The following is a 19,076-nucleotide window of genomic DNA, read 5'->3' on the forward strand; positions in this document are numbered from 1 at the left end:
TTCACAGCTATCTTAAATTCTGAGGAAGAAGATAGTTCAAACAGGAATAATAGGTTCCAGAGTAAAGAGGATCCAAAAGGGAAGTGACAAAATGTAAATATTCTCAAAGATGTAAAGAAGGATGACTAAGACACAGGGAAGACGAATGTGGAAGTCAACATCTCTCTCACACACATATAGATCTCCATTTCTTTTCTTCTCATTTTTTTTCCTGTTTCCTAAATTTCCTCCTTTATACCCCACCCCACCCTCACTTATTCCAATTCACTCCTCTCCGTTTCCCCAGTTTATTTTTTATGTATGCAAAAACCTTAATAAAGTTATGTTAAAAAAACAAAAAAAAACCCTTTTTAATTGAGTATTCATGATCACTCAGAAAACCCCTAGTGACTTGCAGAAGCCAAAAGATCCCTGGTGTCCACAGTCAAGGCCTTTGCTAAATGTCATCTTAAACTATTCACATTTCTGCTAGTCTGGGTCTTCTCATAAATTCATGTTATTTATGATGAGAAAAAGAGTGATAGTTAGAAAAGAAAATTATATTTGTAAAACTAGTGTTTCCATTTACACAGTAGGAGACATAAGTCTGTTAAGGTGTCCTGTGGCTGCTGTTTATGTAACAAAATGCATTTACACTATAGTCTGGTCTTTTTTATCTTGTTTCACATGCATAGAAAGTGCTCAGGTATTCTCCCCTTGTTTCTCTTTTCTTCCCTTTTTCTATTTTAAGGTTTCAAACTATCTTTGAAAATCACTGTGAGCATTGGTAATGTTAAAATAATAGTAGAGGCACATATCATGAATTGAGAGGTCCTCTTGAACATAGAAAATGAGAGAACTTGAGATCCTCAAGGTAATTTTGTTATGTGTAGGAAACTTGATGCTTCCTATATAGTTAGTCACTCTTTACATGTCCATCCTCTGACTTACCTAACTTCTTGACCTGGTGCTGTCTGTTTCTCTTATATAGTCTTAACAGATTTCAACTCTGACCTTGACCTGAAATTTTCCTTGATGGATCACTTTTTTTTTTTGCTTTTGTAAATATCTTAAGTTTTCTTGAGCCACCAAACTACAAAAGTGTTTTCTCAGTGAAATACATTATGGACTTAATCATTCAACCAGTCTCACCATTGGCAAAATCTAATCTAAAATCACATTCTAGCTGGGTTTTGTTTTTAATGCATAATGTTCTTTCTGAAGTCTGCTCTATGTGTTCTTAATTGTTCTTTGGTCCTGTCTTCTGATTCGTCCATGGGTTCTGAGCTGTTCTGTGGTGTTATCTTTGGATCATCCCACATCATCTGATTCAATTCAGTCTGTTTTCACACAGTATGCTTTCTATATACAGTTTAGGCCTTTGTTTCCTGAAGGTATTCTGAGTACCAATTTAAGCTATTATTTTATGCATAAAGCTACTCAGGCCTAACTGAAGTAGAGTACAATAAACTTACTTTTTATTATTTGTCCCTAAAATTTCAGTACCTGATTTGTTTATATGTTAAACACTTTATAGGACACTGCATAAAAAGATCCCAAAAAAGACTGTACAATATGTCATGTAACAGAATTCCACAAGCTTTAATCAGCAAATTTGGAGTTGAACAATTAGTTTAAAACAACTCATTTCAATTAATTTTGATAGTTGCAACATGGAGATTATTTTTTAATTTAATCCTTAAAATGAAATGAATTTTCCCTCTCTTGTGTAACAAAACCTTTTTACCATATAAATCCACAAACAAGCTACTGCCCTTGAAAACAGTATTTTTGGTTTTTGTGATATGAACAATTGGCAGTAACTGTTTAATGTGTCAGGGACTGGCACTATAGTGATGCTCATTGTCTACAATTTTTATTTTGACTCAGCAAGCTATTTTGCTTCCTGGTTTTTAAATACATGACTACCATCTCTTCATAGCTTACTGGAAAAACATGCACCTTTGCTTTATGTTAAGGTGAAAGTTTTTTAGCTTTCCATTCCTTTGTACCCATTACCTCAGATGACCAATATTGGCACAATAAAAGTTAGCTTTGTGTTCTAGCTGCTATTAGAGAAGAGGAAGAGCTTTGAAGAAAAGTAATCCCTTAGAAAGGATTGAGTTCATGAGGTATGTAAGTGATATCTTCTTGCCTAAGGGAAATCCATGAGGGAACTCAGTACAGGTTGAGTCTTCCTTATCTGAAATGCTTGAGACCAGAAGTGGGATTGATTTTGGATTTGTCAGATTTTGGAATGCCTGTATTGCATATACTTACATAATGTGATATCATGGAGAGGAAAACCCTAGTGTAAACAAGGAATTCATTTTTGTTTTATGTGTACTTTATGGACATAGACTGAGATACTTTGATACAATATTTGTAATAATATTATGCGTGAGGAGGATCAGATTTTAAAATACAGGCAGCCCCCAAGTTATGAACAAGATCGGTTCTATGGGTTTGCTCTTAAGCTGAAGTTGTATGTCAGAAAAGATACATTTTTAGTGTAACACCACCCTCATCCACCCCAGCTTTTGATAGTATAGGAAAGGGTTAACCTCCCTGTAACTGACTGTGCTCCTGTCCAGAGGGTTTCACCTCACTTTCTGTTGCTGTGATAATTTGATTTTGAAAATTTTGTATTGTCGTGGCAACATAGATCGGTGATAAGCTACAGTCGAGACAGCTTTTTTCCCATGATAATGTTTACAAGAGTGAATTTCCCCTCTCAGGAGTAGATTTCTCTCACTTCCTGTTGTCTCACCACTGTTCTTAACTATGAGCTGTATGGAAGTTGATGTTTGTAACTTGAGTAGTGCCTGTACCTATTTGTTAATGGTGTTGTAAATATTTCAAGTCATTTAAAGCAAAGTAGGAGAGAATTTGCCATGATCACAAACAGCTAATGCCAAAAATATGCAAGACAGAAGAGGGCAATATAAGTAACGGAGTTGGAGTGACAAAGAAGCAGGGATCCGATTATAGTAAACAGCTTACCCGGAGAGCAGAATGTCGCCAGAAGCCAGAAATAGTATGAGAGAAATATTGTATGGAGCAAATGTATCAAACATAGTGAGACCAAAGGTCCCACAAGAGCAGATGAAACCAGAGCCCATCAAAGCCATATTTCCCACTGGCTGGACCTCTGGAGTCAGCAAGCTGCCTTGACCTTGAAGGTTAGGTGGCACAAAGAATAAGAAAGAGGATGGCAGCATGTTTGAATCAATCCTGAGAACATGAGTGAGCGCTATCAGAGATTACAATCTTCAAAAGTATCCTAGGGAAAGCTAGGGCTGGATCTATCCATCTCTATATCCCAGTATCTGATCACAGATTATTTGCTGTGAGCTGGATTATATGAATCTCCACTGCCATATAATCTGGGATAAGAAAATAATCTGGGATCAGATATTGGAATATATGGCAGTGTAGAAGGTACCTAGATCTTCAGCTTTCAGGAAGAGATCAGCAGGCTCCTCTTGGGTCAGTACAGCCATGCTGACAGGAGTTGTCTAGTTTCTCATTTGAAATGGAAGGAGAAATAGTGTAAGATTGTATGATAAAATGTGATAGGAATTTTGGATACAACATTCAAATGGAGCTATGGAAATGATGTGACCGTAAGGGGTTAAAATTTATATTGTGTTATAGTATTTAAAAATATTTTTTTATAAAACGGTGTACAATTGGTATCATCATAGGTGATTATTCATGGTCGAGTATGATTGTCTTCCAAAGGTAGAGTCTTGGTGGTGAGTTAGAACAACTGAATCCATATCTACTGCCCATGTGCCAGTTTGCAGCTAGGGACCTGCAAATTTCACAGCCCTGCTTCCGTTATCATTCACCAATTGTCATAGGACTTTTGTTGTTTTTGGTTTGCTTGGAAGATGCCTGTGTGTGAATTAATTTTATGTGTGGGGATTGGTGCACAGAAACCAACACACAATCTTCACAGAAAGAGGTTAGAATCAAATGGCATGGATTGATGGCCTCTTGCAGTCTTCGTCCACCTTCACAGTTGTAACACGCACCATGTTATCACCTGCTTGTTCTGCCATTGAGGATTTCCTCAGATTGTTCTACGATATAGCTGTGCCTTGCTGGCTACTTCTCTCCTAGTCAGTGACCAGCAGAATGGTAATAGTCATTGGTAGATGGCTCCAGAAAAGCTGTCTAGAATGTAAAACCGTTGGAAATATCAACAGCAAGGAGGGACATTTTATAATATATGGTGCACTTATGAGAGGGCAAAAAAATGTTTGGGTTCAAATACATAATCTTGCTTCAGAGGATATTAAAGGCTAGCATATGGCTGAAATAGAACTGTTTTTTTTTTGGTTTTTTTTTGGGAATGACTGGAAAGTAATCATTCTTCTACAGTAGTCCCAAGATTTCATCAATACATGATTATGGTGGCAGTATTGTTGTATACTCACAATTGGAAAAATATATTATTATCTTTGGAGGGAAATGGTTTTTAAAATATTTTTTATACAATATACATAATATAATTTTTAAGAAAATGTTTTTTTATTTAATAAGAGTATTATAGACTTTGTTCCAAAAAGTTTTCAAGGAGATAAGTTCTTTTGCAAGATGTGACAACATACTACATGTTTGTTTAGGGTATGGAAACAAAAATGTATAGAGATTGGGAGGAAGCCATATGTTCCCGAATCTTAAGTTTAGTGATGTATCAAGAGGGACTACTGCTCAAATTGTTTACAAGAATCCAGGATATTATAAAATCACTCTTTCTGGGTTCTAAATTGTGTAGGGTTGGTCTTTTCAGTTTTCTCTTTTCCATTATACCTCAGCCATTCAGTAGGATGGGGATGTGAGTAGAGATAGGGTTGAAATAGCATCCACCATTGATGGGAAGGGGATGAGACTTTTTGAGAAAAAGTCTTATGTTATGGCTAAAGTGCATCTGTGTGTATGTGTTTTCTTAGAGCCAGTGCACCATACATCATGTGCTTGCAAAACTATTTGTTTCCCCACTTACATATGGATGATTCCTGCTGTTCCTTCATTATTTCCAAGAGGAGACTACAGGAAGAAGAAACACTAGATGAGAGTGGTTGCACCCTGGTCTTATAGACCTCATAACATCTGGGCATAGAGGTGGAAGTCTTGAAAGGGCAAAGTTTTGGAAATGCCGTTTATATTTTGCGATTGCAGGACTTAATTTTTTTCCTTCCTGAAAAAACTGTAAGAAATGTTTAAAACCTGGCATTTTTCATTGTTTGCAGTTAAAAGGACACCCATTTGAGGAGGAAAAAAATGCCTGCCTTTCAGTTGCTTCAGAGATAGACTCTGCAGCTGCCCATAGGTCTTGGAATTCCCAAAGAAAAGCCACTTTCTTGGTGTTTTGGTAATTCGCACAATTGATAAGGGTGCTTTTCCTTCTAAAAGAAAACAATCTAGGACTCTAATTGACTTAATTTTATTGAATGTAGTGTTATATCTTTATTGAGGATACCCTGACATAATTTCTCCTGAGTTCAAAAAAAGTAAAAGATTTTACTATTATCCTTTGAGAAAATAGTGTTATTTTACCTGTTCTGTTCTTACTTTCTTTCAGACCAGTCTTTCCATATGGGGATGGGGAAGCCTTTGTGTTGTGCTTTTTCTAGTAACGTTTGGACCATTTGCTATATTTTACTTCGCATTTTATATCCTCTGCTTTGTGGGTGGGTAAGTATATCATTTTTGTTTGTTTATATAGCATTTTGTGTAATTTGTGTGTTTCAACAGTCAGTACAATGAAGAATGCTGCATTCCAATTTAAAATAATTTGGGGAAAGACATTATGAGAAAGCATGCATAAAACCAATAGGGCATATTACTTAGATGTCCAATCTCCTGGTGTATCCAGAGACATATTATTATTATTATTATTATTATTATTATTATTATCTTTATTTGTACCCCGCTAGCATCTCCCGAAGGACTCGATGCGGCTTACAAAGGCCAAGGCCTCAAACACAACATAACAATACAAACCTAAAGCAAATTAAAAACAATTAAAGTAATATTAAACAACAAAACAACAAGCAATAAACAATACACCAAAACACAATAAAACTGGGCCGGGCCAGAGTGAAGGGTACAGAATTAAAAGTGCTGATGTGACAGGTGATATGTAAGGATTATAGGGCAAGTGCAGTGTGCAGTGTGCGGCAATCTTAGTTCTAATAAAGTGCTTCTGGGACTTGGTATTGGAGATTTCCTATTCTGGGCAGGCACATCGGAACAGCCAGGTCTTTAAGTTCTTTCTGAAGACTGCCAATGTAGGGGCCTGTCTAAGATCTTTGGGGAGGGTGTTCCAGAGTCGGGGCCACCACAGAAAAGGCCCTGTCTCGTGTCCCCACCAAACGCACTTGCGACGCAGGCAGGATCATGAGCAGGGCCTCTCCAGATGAACGAAGTGAACGCGTGGGTTCGTAGACGGAGATGCGGTCACATAATGGTATTGAAGAATTCAGTCATAATTGGAGCAACTATGTTGTAATATTGCTAATCATTCTGTAATGTTGTTCTTTGTGGCCATCATATTTTAGCAAATGGTCTCATTACATCTGAACCTTGCTGTTATAGATCGATTACATATTACATTTAGAATATTCCATTAGCTTGTCTTTTGTGGTCACAATACAGGTCGAGAACAATTTTGTTCTAACCATCAAGGGAACTTCAATCCCCATCCCTTGAGGATAGTCCAATACAGTTATGTAACAGAACAGTGTGGGAGTATCTGTGATGAAGCTATTGCCATTCCTGTGTCCTGCCAGCTTGTACTGGTCATGCAGGTGGGAGACATTCTCCCCTTCCCATAATCACTTTCAGATTTCTTAAGGTGATATGGATCCATAGCTGCCCAAATATATTATATAATCACCCTTTTTTCAGCCCCAACAGTAGGACAGCTATGGGAAGGAGAAATTGGTTAGAAAGAACCTTTGGCAGTGAATCAGGAAGAAACCAACCTCATCCAACATTCCCTTAAGCCAGGCCCCCAGAGATCTTCCTAAATTATTGTAAATACAATAATGTTTTGTATTGTGTTTTCATTTATTTCTATAAACCGGTTTCATTTTATGGATAGTGCTCTTCTCTTTTTATTTTATTTTTTAATTTATATAATCATGATACAACAATTACAACTAAAACAAGCAATTAGATACAAAACAAACAAAATACTACAATAGCAAACACAACAAACAAAACCATCCCTCCTTCCCAACAACTGTGATCCCACCAACTAGAAATTCCGTTGCCACACACTGTGATATTTACATAATATCAAGGCAGAAAAATCCCACAATATCTACTTTGAACTGAGTTATCTGAGTCAACACTGCCATATATCCCAGTTCAAAGCAGATAATGTGGGATTTGAATCAGCTGTGTTGAAGCGGCCCTAGAGAGATTGGGGGAAAAAAGGTTTTTAGAAGATATGTATCCAAAAATAATGAAGTGTTTGCAAATAAATAGAGGCTGTCTTATGTATATTTTGGAAGAAAGGCAAAAGTGGATTTTATGCAAGCAAGGGGAATATTTTAAGGAATTTGTAACGATAGTGCTGTTCTCAATTGTCTCTTACCAGTTGCATTCTACAGAATTTTGCTATAGACATGATGGTGAATTTACAATGAAGGAATTTACAATGAAGGAATGAAGCTATGTTCGACATATTAAGTAAATTCAGCTTCACAGCTGAACATTTGTTTAGAATATTGTGAAAACATCATTGTAACGTCAAATATAATGGGAAACAAATTATTATTATTATTATTATTATTATTATTATTATTATTTAGAACATTAAATTGTCTCAGCCTATATTCAGTTTCTAAATCCAATAAATCATAATATTTCAGCACCTATGGCTATGGATCTATTTGATTGGATGCTATTCTCAGAATTAGCACTTACATTCAAGTTTTAATGGTTAAAATTTAAAATGCAGTTGTATCATTCTTATAGGGGTTTTGTGGTAACACTCTTATTTGGAAAAACAAATTCAGAGAAGTACCTCGAACTGTGTGAACACTCCTTTCTTCCTCCTACATCATTTGGCATTACCAAGGTAAGGAACATGAATTTATGTGATAATTATCTGTTTCTCTTAATTTTTCCCAATGCGTTAACCAGTAAAAGACTTTCATGGGCTATCAAATATTTTGAAATAGGCTGTCTAGGCCTGGATATATTTTTTCTCAGTCATTTAAAAATGTTTATGTCTGTTCCTATTTTTTATGCCCATTTCATTTCTTTCTTCCTACTTTTCAGATAATTTTCCCCTTTGTTCAGCAGTTAGTAAATATTCTGTAATGCTCTTTTTTAAACTTCCTGTTTCTCTTCGCAGTCCCCTTCCTAAAGTTTTTGTACTTTTATAGACATTGGGAAAGAAGTATCAGTGGCTTGTTGTGGCTTCTATTTTATAAAACGGTGTTATTGATTTGGCCATATAAGAGACCTCACTCAGAGAATTGAATTGGAAATAGCAATATATGGTTGAAGACTGCTTTATATGACTGTGTAATGTTGTAATTCATAATGAACTGTGTGAAATGACTAATCACTGTAAGAGATTATGGTTTGCCATTGCAAGTAGCATTACTTTTCTCCTTTCAGAAAAGGCAGTTATTTGAATTTTATGATTGCAAATAACCAGATGAGAGAGAGATCAGGATAGAGACTATAGCATGTAAATGTGTGTTTATGGGATGGGGATATCTCTTTCTCCCATATTGCATGTTTAATCAAAATAACTTCTATAAGTGGAATACTTTGGGCACCATACCATCAAGTCAATATTTATTGCACTACAGTGTAGAAGAAGAGGTTACTGCCCCTTCCCACAGTCCTTAGTTGAGGATATCTAAAAAAAAAATTAAACTATCCCAAATACATAAAATACATTTGAGAGTTTTAAATTCTGTCTAGATTGTGTTTTGATATATCTTTCTCTGTATTCTGCAAATACATCAAAATCACACTTCTAGATATTTTCATTTTTGCATTCAACTTCTTCAGATTAACTTAGTTGCATATCTCTAGCATTAAGTATCTCTGAAAACTGGGGCCCCTTTCAAACAGATAAATAAAATCCCACATTTTCTGCTTTGAACTGGAATATATGGCAGTATGGATTCAGAAAACCCAGTTCAAAGAAGATATTGTGGGATTTTCTGCTTTGATATTCTGGGTTATATGGCTGTGCGGAAGGGCCCTGGATAAATCCTTAGCTTCAGTTAAGTAATAGTTCTTTGCTTTACCTCTCCAAAACTGCAGAGTTAGCGTGAACACTGATTTGTAAAACTACTAGGCACTGATTTATATAAAAGTTAAATATATTGGATTTTCTACAAACACTCAACTGTTGGGTCTCGCTGTAGCTGTGAAAACAAATCACGGTTGCACATTTAAAGGTATGGATGGCTATGGATGGTGCAAAGCTAGTCTTTTGGCAGTAGGATTTTGAGCTATTCCTCACAGTATGTCCCACTTCCCTTGCCACATCATAAAATGTTTTAAATACTGTGATCTTCACAAGGAGCTGCTCATAGGGAAGAAGAAATGTAGCTCTGAAAGGGGACATAGGTGAATCATTTTTCACATTGTAAAGCACAGAGACAGACCAGATTTTGAATTTCTGTTCATTACTTTGTGAATGTATTAACTGATCGTATCCAATCTTTTCCTAAGTGCATAGAAGAAATGAAACAGGAAAGCAAGCCTATTAAGATTGATAGGAGGCTAACTGGTGCCTATATAATCGACGAACCTCTTCAGCAAGTGAGTTCAAAAGTAGAATTGCTTTGAAATAGATTATTGCTCTGATATTCTGTGATCTTCATTACTCATATATTGCAAATTGCAAATCTAGATGCAAATGTTGAATAACTTACAGCCTGGTTTATCTGAAGTGTTCTCATACTCCCATACATCTTTCTCATGGGATTTAAATAATAACTAAACTGTGTTGTACTAATTATTTTAATGTGATCTTTTGCATATTTTCATGTTCTTTAGGGGTGTGGATCAGGCTATCCAACCGATATCTTTGACAAACCAAGCATTACATATTTCCTTCCTTGAGCCATGTCTGTATTATAATAGAAAATTATTTTTCTTCATGAACTTCCCTTATCTGTTCACATTTGTAGCACTCTGTTGTTTCTCAAATAACTTCTACATTAGCAACTGCATGTGCTTTTACAACACAAAGCACATTTCCCTGCTTAAGTTGGTCTCTGAATTATTTTTAGTTTTCGGCTAAACTTGATTGACTTTGGTTTAAAGGGAAAGAGTAGACTGTGTTTAATTCTTTGTCTTATGATCTTGGCTACAGGCTTGGTTAAAGCAAATAACCGGAAACAGATGTCACAGACCAGCAAACAAAGTGTAGCACAGAACTGCTGTTTCCTCAGTTTATAGACATTACTGTCTCTGCCTGCTGCCCTTCTGCACACCTCACTATTTCTGCCTCTTGTTTTTACACTCCCTTGAGGAACTTGAAAAGTGAAAGCTAGGGATTCATTGTAAAGTCACACTTTAAAAAGACAGCTGTGATTGATCCTTGAGGAAACAATATTAGGAGGGAAACAAAATTTGCAGGCTTTTAAACCCAAGATGCAACTGCTCCATGTTTTTTCAGCTAAGTCCATTAGTTATCTTCTGAGTGAGCCCATTGAAATAAAGTGACTTGGTTATTATGGCTAACAAGTTCTATTTATTTCAGTGGCGCAGGTGTAGGTAAGATTTGTGTCAGATTTAGCACTATGTTAACTATTTCAGTAATTGAAAGATAATGCAAAGATATACATACCAAGGAGTACAATGTAGTATCTGCTTCTGCTATATTCTGTTGGTTATGTCCTGTATGCTGCAAATTCTGTTTCTCTTTTGTGTGAAATTTAATTGTAGACTGTTAAGAGATTGGGAAAGTGAGGAGCACATGACTTCAGAAGATACTATTGAATTATTCTTGTAATATCGTGTGATGCTTTTCTATTGTTTGGATTCAGATATTCTTGCCCAACCTGGTAGCTGTACTATTACTAAAGGAAAATATTTCCTTTTTGTTCTAAGCACCTTTTAGAATTTGTATGCTCGCCTCTGGCGAAGCTCCAGTATAATTTACAAGGTCTTTTTCATATTTGATCTCTTCCAGTTCTTGAATTCATTCCCAGAGAAATACTGAGATTAGCTTAGTTATCTGGAGGTTTAAATTCTATTTACTACTTTGTCCTAAAATCTTGGAGTTAACATTTTTGTTCTGTTACAAAATATAAAAAGGTTGTTGTTGTTAATAAAGGCTTAGCCACTTATATAATAACTTAATTCTAAGATATGTGGATTTGAGATTGAAAACAAAACAGTCTCATTATGATAAACTGAAATATTTGGAAAAACTGGCTTGTGCACATCACAGCTAACTGTGGCTGATGTTCACCGTCTACCAGTGTAAGTTTTGAAAGTACGGTCAATGTACTGTATTTATTTGGGATGCCTCTGAGATACCATAGGCCCTTATTTATCAGGAAGACTGTTTTTAGAATTGGTGTAATATAGGAATTGATTTATATCAGTCTAGCAGATTTATCCAAAACTCATCACATACAGCTTAAATTAAATGGAATTGCATGGAACCTGTCTTGTTATATACAGTAACTTTTACACCTGTATCTGATTTAGAAACCTGTACAGGCTATTCCTGAATTACAAACATACAATTTACATATGGCCCCCAATTATAAATGGGTGAAACAACAGGAAGTGAGAGGAAATCTACCCCTATGGGGGAAAATTCACCCATGAAAGAGTTTATCGTGGAAAAAAAAGTGTCTCTACTGAAACTCTACCACCAATTCCTGTTTCCATAACAACCCAAAATTTTCAAAATCCAATTGTCACAGGGACAGATAGTGAGGTGAAACCTTCTGAACAGGGACACAGCCAAACAAATGTTACAGGGATGTTAACCCTTCCCTATGCCATCCAAAACTTTAAAAAAAAAACAACCAAAAATGGCTGGCACTATATTTTAAAAATATTCCTGCTCCAACTTACCTATCTTGTTTGTAACCCGAGGACTGCCAGTATAAGTAATTAATATCCTTTCAGTTGGGTCCAAATTTGGTTTCCACCAGCAGGACCCCTCTTGTTTAAGTTCCTATCTGGATGTTTCCACTGGCAAAAAGCAAGAGCAGATAATTTTTAATTGTCTGTTTATTTCCTGTGGCCTCCATTGGCATTACTTTTACTGTCCTGGGGAGGGCTCCTAAAATATTTGGGGGAGGGGGAGGACTAAAAAATGTATTCTTAATTCCTCTAGCAGGAAAACATCTGCTCACAGCAGACAAAGTCTAGACTTAACCATTGTCGAGTACAGAAGATAAGGAACTGTAAGCTTAAGATGTTCTATGCCTAACAATGGGAAATTTTTACATTTATGTTCCTTTGGCCTTTACAAATTTTGATTACAATTTATTTTTGGAAAATATTTCTTAAAGCTGTTTGTTTTATTTGTATTTTAATATTTTGTTTATATTTTTATATAATTTTAGGTCATCCAATTTTCACTGCGTGACTATGTCCAGTATTGGTATTACACACTAAGCGATGATGAATCTTTTCTTCTTGAAATCAGGCAAGCTCTGCAAAATGCACTAATTCAGTTTTCTTCTAGGTAAGAATGATATTTATGAACAATTAAAAGTGCATCTGCAAAGTTTTCCTTATAACCATTCAGTAGTTTACAAGAGAGATAAAATCTTATCTAGTGATTCTCTGTAAAGAATGGGAAAGTACAGGCTGACTCTTCCTTATCTGAAATGCTTAGAACCAGAGATTTTCTGGATTTCAGATTTTTTTCCCAGTTATTGGAATACCTGTATTTGCATATACATAGTAAATAAGCAGGAAAGGGGCTAGCTACACTTCCAGTTCCCAAGGTCTTTTTCTCAAAATAGCTCATTCCACCATTTTCAGAAATTTCACCGGGGTGAGAAGGGAGAGAAGGACTCTAGGTTCTATGGTTTGATTTACACAAAGCAAGAGCTTGTGAAAAAATTCAGCAACAGCAAAATAGTTAGGGTTTGGGAAACTTTCATATTTTGGATTTCCTAAAAATCCATATATTTTATGACAGTGTTGTTTTTTTCCAATTTAGTTGTAATATCTGACTTTCAGGATCAACTTGGTTCTCTGAATATATTACAATGAGTACAAATTTTATTTATTTATTTAGAGATTTTTTATCTTGCTTATCAGCCACAAAGGTGCTCTGAGGAGTTTACAAAATGTTAATTTTCCCTCAGTTTTACAATATACATAAGAGGAATAACATGTAATACATAAAACATGACAGAACTGTATCTTACTGGCTGCCTCCCTCCCACTCAGTGGTGAGAAGAATTGCAGTTGAAGATAGTGGGAGGCATATTGTACTGAGATGTGTATAGGTAGTTGACAGTTTTGATAATAAAGTTTTCAAACTGTGCAGCAATTTCTCCACAGAAAATAATATTTCCACACAGAAGCATTGTTTCTAGTGCATGAAAATTTGGTTATTGTGCAGAAAATGTCGGTTAAATGCAAAATCAACCATGCATGGATTTTGTTCAGAATTTCTAAGTATGCCGTTTCTGCATTAGAAATAATATTTCTGCATAATATTTCAAATATTTTTATTTTCCTAATGTAATGTGTTGGTTTGAGATAGCATACTCCATATTTTCCTGTAAACCACTGATTCTAAAAGCTTTCCAAAAGCAGAAAAAAATACCCTTTTTTCACCTGAAGGATCATGAGGCCCACATCTTTATAAACCCCATCTGTCCAAAAGCAAATATATATATATATATCTTTCACCTGATGGATCATGAGGACAGCTTGTGGCCCATGGGTCACATTTTGCTTAACTCTGACCACACCTTTACAATTATAAAAAGTATAACTGCATTTAAATAAACAGGAAGCTCACCTCAGTAGACACTTTAAAAAATAGCATATTCCGGTTCATTTCAGAAAGGCATAGTACTGAAGTGTGAAATAACTGGGAGAAACAGCTTTCCCCATTGAAGTAGCTTCATTTTGTGGTATGATACAAAGAAAGTGAATGTTATTATTTCATCATAGAAATAGTAGTGTTGTTATTCATTCACTTAGTTGTGTTATAATATAGATATTATACTTACTGCTGGAAAAGGAATAAATTACAAGGAGTTTACTATAATTACTTGAATCCGAATTTCAAGTAGAGATGCTAATCTATGAAATTGATAGTATCTGGCATAGAAAATAATATTCCATTCCATTGTAGTGTGTTTACTAGTGTAAGATACACTTTATAAATTAGAATTGACTTCAGTTTTGAATTGATGGTTGGTGTGGCTTTTGACTCTTGTTTTGTACTCTTTATGAAGTGAGCAAACATTTTATATAAGATTGCCACCTAGTGTTCTAATTTAAATGTCTGCCACTGATGTACTAGAAGTGAAACTTGCTGCTACTGGCTGTATAATTTATTAAGAACTTATCATAACTTACTATTCCTTCTTGCTAAACCAGTTCGGTTTTTTTAAAGAGCATCCTCAAAAGTAAAAGCTGTTTTGAAACCTTTCTACTAAACATTGTTATATCCAGTAGGATTTACTCTGAGGTAATTTGCTCACGTACTCTAATCCTGCTTTTTAACTTTTTGTCAATGTTTTATTTCTCCTTACTAAAGATCAAAAGAAATAGATTGGCAGCCATATTTTACTACTCGACTTGTAGATGATTTTGCCACTCACCTTAGAGTTTTCAGGAAAGCCCAGCAAAGGATAACTGAAAAAGAAGAACAGGATAAAGGTAATACTTGGTTTTAAAAATTATGTTAATTTAATTTTTTGTAAGGAACTGAATTAAAATGTTGATTGTTGATGGAGTAAGGGCACTTACTGTAATCTCTTAAATGTATTATTTCGAAATTACCATATTTTTATATGACCTAGCAAATAACATTTGGAAGAAGAGTGATTTCCTGTCAGACTACTAATTTAGACAACAGCAGTTAATAATGATTACTATTTTGTGTGCCTGTTTTTGCCTTAAAAATCAGTTTTACTTTAATGGAAGTGTAAAAAGTATACCTCCAAAGTTTTCCGAGAAGTGGGTATCTTGGCAAGTGTGGGAGGAAAAAATGTCATTTGGGAAGCAGGAGGAATTTGCAAATGGTAATAATTCACCTAGGTGTTAATGTGGAAAAGAAATGTTAATGTATCTGTTGGAACTTCATAGAGATAAATGCAGACCAGAATACTTCAGCCTGTATTTTCAGAACCAGTATATTTCTCAATGTCTCTTTAGATGGAGCAGAAGATCTTGTATATACATTTTTTGAAGTTGAAGTTGAAATGGAAGAGAAAATATGTCGTGATCTAGTCTGCACATCTCCCAAAGATGAAGAAGGTGTTCTTTATTTGCATTTTATAGATATAGTGGGAATAAATTATGGTAACAGTCAGTCTCCTGGAATTAAACTGGTATTTCTGGACAGGCAGTTGTTACTTTAGTGTTTTGGTATAATGAGATTGGCTTATACATCATAGGGTTAGCATTGAATTTTGTTATCAGGAAATTAATCTCCTTTCTATTGTTTTAAAAGGGAAGACGAGATTGCACAATACACACTGCACTATAATACTATCTATTTCGGGATGAGCTTGTATTTTTAGAAGATATAATTTTCATTATAACATCCACGATCTGTTTTAACTATGTTTATTGTTTTATCCTTAATTTATTGTGTATTGTTTTTGTGTTGTGAGCCCCCCCCCCCCCCCCGGAGTCCCTTTGGGGAGAGGGGATGAGATAAAAATAATGATGATGATGATGATGATGATGATTATTATTATTATTATTATTATTGATCTGTTGAATGTTGCCATATCTCCCCAAATTTAGGTGGCATTAGTTGCAAAATAGGTAGATAATTGATTGTTTTTTGAAATATAAAGAGAGAATATATTCACCAGTATAGTATATTAATTTATATATTTTCTTTGTTATCTTCTGCCTATAGGATTCCTAAGGGATCTGTGTGAAGTTTTACTGTATTTATTGCTACCTCCTGGAGACTTCCAGAACAAGATCATGAGATATTTTGTCAGGGTAAATTAATTTTTTTATTCTACCATAGCAATAGTCCATATTTCTTAGCCTAATATCTTCAAGTTGTTTGTATAATCAAGAACAGTAATAATTTTTTAAAAAAGTATATTCAGTTTTTCTTCTTCAATTCTTGATGATTGTGCTTCTTCTAAATGATTGATATTTAACAAATATACCTTGTAAAATATTTAAAAATAAAATGTGCATTATGCAATTGCTTTTTGATTTTTAACTCTATCATACCTCTGCATGAGCACGTGTGTCCTTTGAATTCTAAGTCAGTATATTCCCAAATTCAGCCCTAATTTTTGAAAAAACTATTTAATGTCTTACCAATAAATTTAATCACAATTACTAAAATGAAACAAATATTTTAAAATTACTTCAGTATAGCACAACTTTTGTTACATTTTGAAAACAAGGTAGACATGTTTGAATCGACCCTTTGGAATAATTGTTTTACAGGCAGTAACGTAGGACTTAAACAGCCACTTCCATCCTTATGAAAATCAACTTGGGTAAATTTAAGAGAAAGATATTCTTTATCTGACTTGTAGGTGAGACCTTATTATCCCTTTTCTTTCAGGAAATCCTTTCTCAAGGAATTCTTCTTCCATTAATAAATCAGCTCAGTGATCCTGATTATATTAATCAGTATTTCATTTGGATGGTAAGTGTGTTAAACCTGGGGGGGGGGGGGTTGTCTGTATGTCTCATATTCTCATCTTTTTCAGTGTGCTTTGAATACTTTGGTTGTCTATTCCTGCATGACAGAGACCTTGATAAGAAAATTGTTCATTCATATTTTAGCATAATTGAAATGAGAATTTATTCTATGAATTTAAAAAAACCTAGTGTTGAACTGATAGTATTTCACATAGTATTAGTCAAAGCAAAGAACAAGAGATCTTTTCCAAGAGTGAAAGGCTGAACATCCTGAGATAGGTTCCTCCTCTCTCTGACCCCAATAGGCAAGAATGGCACAAGTCTGAAAAATACACTCTAGTGAGAAACCACTTTTCATTCTTGCCTCATGACTTTCTCTTGCTTTGTCTCACAAGATCTTTCTAACAACAGGAGCAACAACTGCAGTAGAAACATCAGCAACAAAAAGGCTTTCCATCATCTTTCTGTTCGTCAGCGAGACTGCCACAAAGAGGAATTTCCTGTCACCCCTTTTTCCACAATGGCCCTTATCTCTCACAAACAAGGGACTTGGCCTTCTCCCATTAGTGTGGAAGAAAGCTCCTTGGGGGCCTTTTCTTAACAACTTTGACAACTCACGCATTCTGGGGATCCACACAGTTCTAAATGCTTTGATAGTATCACATTTTAAGTCCTTGTATATTACACTTTGATATACTTTACCTGGAAAGTATTCCTTTGATGATCTAGGGGAAAAGAATTGGGCATAATTTGTATAAATTCAGCAATTTTCTTGCTTCTATGATCCTAAGGCAGACTCTTTTTTAACATGATTACGAAGTTATGTTTTGCCCTGCTTTGTGTAGATCTCAAGAAATGATTGGAGTAGGTCCAGCATAAATTGGATGTATAGGGGTACAGACCATCCCCAAGTTACGAACAAGTTATGTTCTGTAGGCTTGTTCTTAAGTTGAATTTGTTTGTGAGTTGGAACAGGTACATTTTTAAGTGTAACTCCAGCCACATACATGTGTATGTGCATATATGTGTGTGTATAAAGAGAGACAGAGAGAATGTGAGAGAGAGCTTTGGCTAGCATAGGGAAGGGTTCACACCCCTATGGAGTTTGTTTTACTGTCTGTGCCTCTGTTCAGAAGACTTCAGCCCACTGTCTGTCCCTGTGATAATTGGATTTTTAAAAATTTGCCTTGTTATGGTAACAAGGATTGGTGATAAAAGCTTCAGTGGAGACACCTTTTCCCATGATAACTTTCAGGAGTGGATTTTCCTTCTGAGGTGTAGATTTCTCACTTCTTGTTGTCTCACCCTCATTTGTAACTATGAGTTGTTTGTAAGTTGGATGTTTGTAACTTGGAGATTGCCTGTATTGTAAACTCACATAAAGAGGTTGAAGGAGTACCTCTTTTCTTCCTCTCTTTCCCCTTTCCTTCAGCCATAGTGTCAAAGAAAGAAAGAAAGTTTTCCCATTCAACAAATGGCTCAAAGTCTGCATCACTTCATGCTATGAGTCTTCAAGGTCCTTCTTACTTGGAGAATTTGTCACTCAGTCCATTGGGAGCACTACTAGATCAGTAGTTCTCACCAGTACATCCCTTCCGGCTGCCAGAAGACAGCCACCTGGAAGTCAGTCCCATCTTTATGAAGTGCTGGTGCCTTTGTTCCTGGAAAAGCATCATTCAACAAGAGGATGTACTGCAGTCTCTTCATAATAGGTTATACCTAAGACACCAGCAATTTGTTTTCCCATCTTTGTTTTGGAGAGCTCTGTCCCATCTAAAGATATCCAGCTGGTCACTGCTGGAGAAAGAATCATTGGTCTTACTTGTGATATGTCCATTTCTAGCAGTGAAAGATGAACATCCTCCCCACCTAGCATATAAATTCTTTGATTAATTCTGGTTTACTCATTCCACTATTGGCAATCAGCATGGAAAAGCCCCCTTCTCATGCTATGCCTTCTTTTTGTTATTATTCCTTTTACTTTCTTGAGTTTTAAGTTTTGTAGAGCATTAGCTGTTAGTTTGACAGGTCTTAACAGAGGTTGTTTGCACTAAATGGTGCTTCTGAAAGGTCTGTACCATCCCTGCGTGTTGGCTAGAGGGAAAAGCAACGCATCTCAGAATGTTCGATTTTTCGCTACTGAACTTGAACTTATAATAGGTAATAGCAGTGTTTTCCTTTTTTGTACATTTAACTTCCTGTGCTATGGTTTACTAGGCTGTTGGTTTCATAAGACTTTGAATACTTCTTGAGTG

The 19,076-nt window shown here is 35.4% G+C and overlaps 1 protein-coding gene across 3 annotated transcripts in view; it reads left to right on the forward strand.

Annotated features, from left to right (window-relative positions):
• The window catches only part of SNX13 (sorting nexin 13), an 81,566-nt gene that overhangs the window by 27,929 nt on the left and 34,561 nt on the right, over positions 1-19,076 (forward strand). For all 3 annotated transcript variants that reach the window (XM_060782139.2, XM_060782141.2, XM_060782140.2), the window contains exons 2-9: positions 5,573-5,685; positions 7,978-8,080; positions 9,703-9,792; positions 12,567-12,688; positions 14,732-14,853; positions 15,352-15,453; positions 16,067-16,155; positions 16,742-16,825. In XM_060782139.2, the coding sequence (XP_060638122.1) occupies positions 5,573-5,685; positions 7,978-8,080; positions 9,703-9,792; positions 12,567-12,688; positions 14,732-14,853; positions 15,352-15,453; positions 16,067-16,155; positions 16,742-16,825 (825 nt within the window). The remainder of the gene's footprint in view (positions 1-5,572; positions 5,686-7,977; positions 8,081-9,702; positions 9,793-12,566; positions 12,689-14,731; positions 14,854-15,351; positions 15,454-16,066; positions 16,156-16,741; positions 16,826-19,076) is intronic.

The sequence above is a fragment of the Anolis sagrei genome, chromosome 6 (genome assembly GCF_037176765.1).
Source record: "Anolis sagrei isolate rAnoSag1 chromosome 6, rAnoSag1.mat, whole genome shotgun sequence".
NCBI classification, from domain to species: Eukaryota; Metazoa; Chordata; class Lepidosauria; order Squamata; family Dactyloidae; genus Anolis; species Anolis sagrei.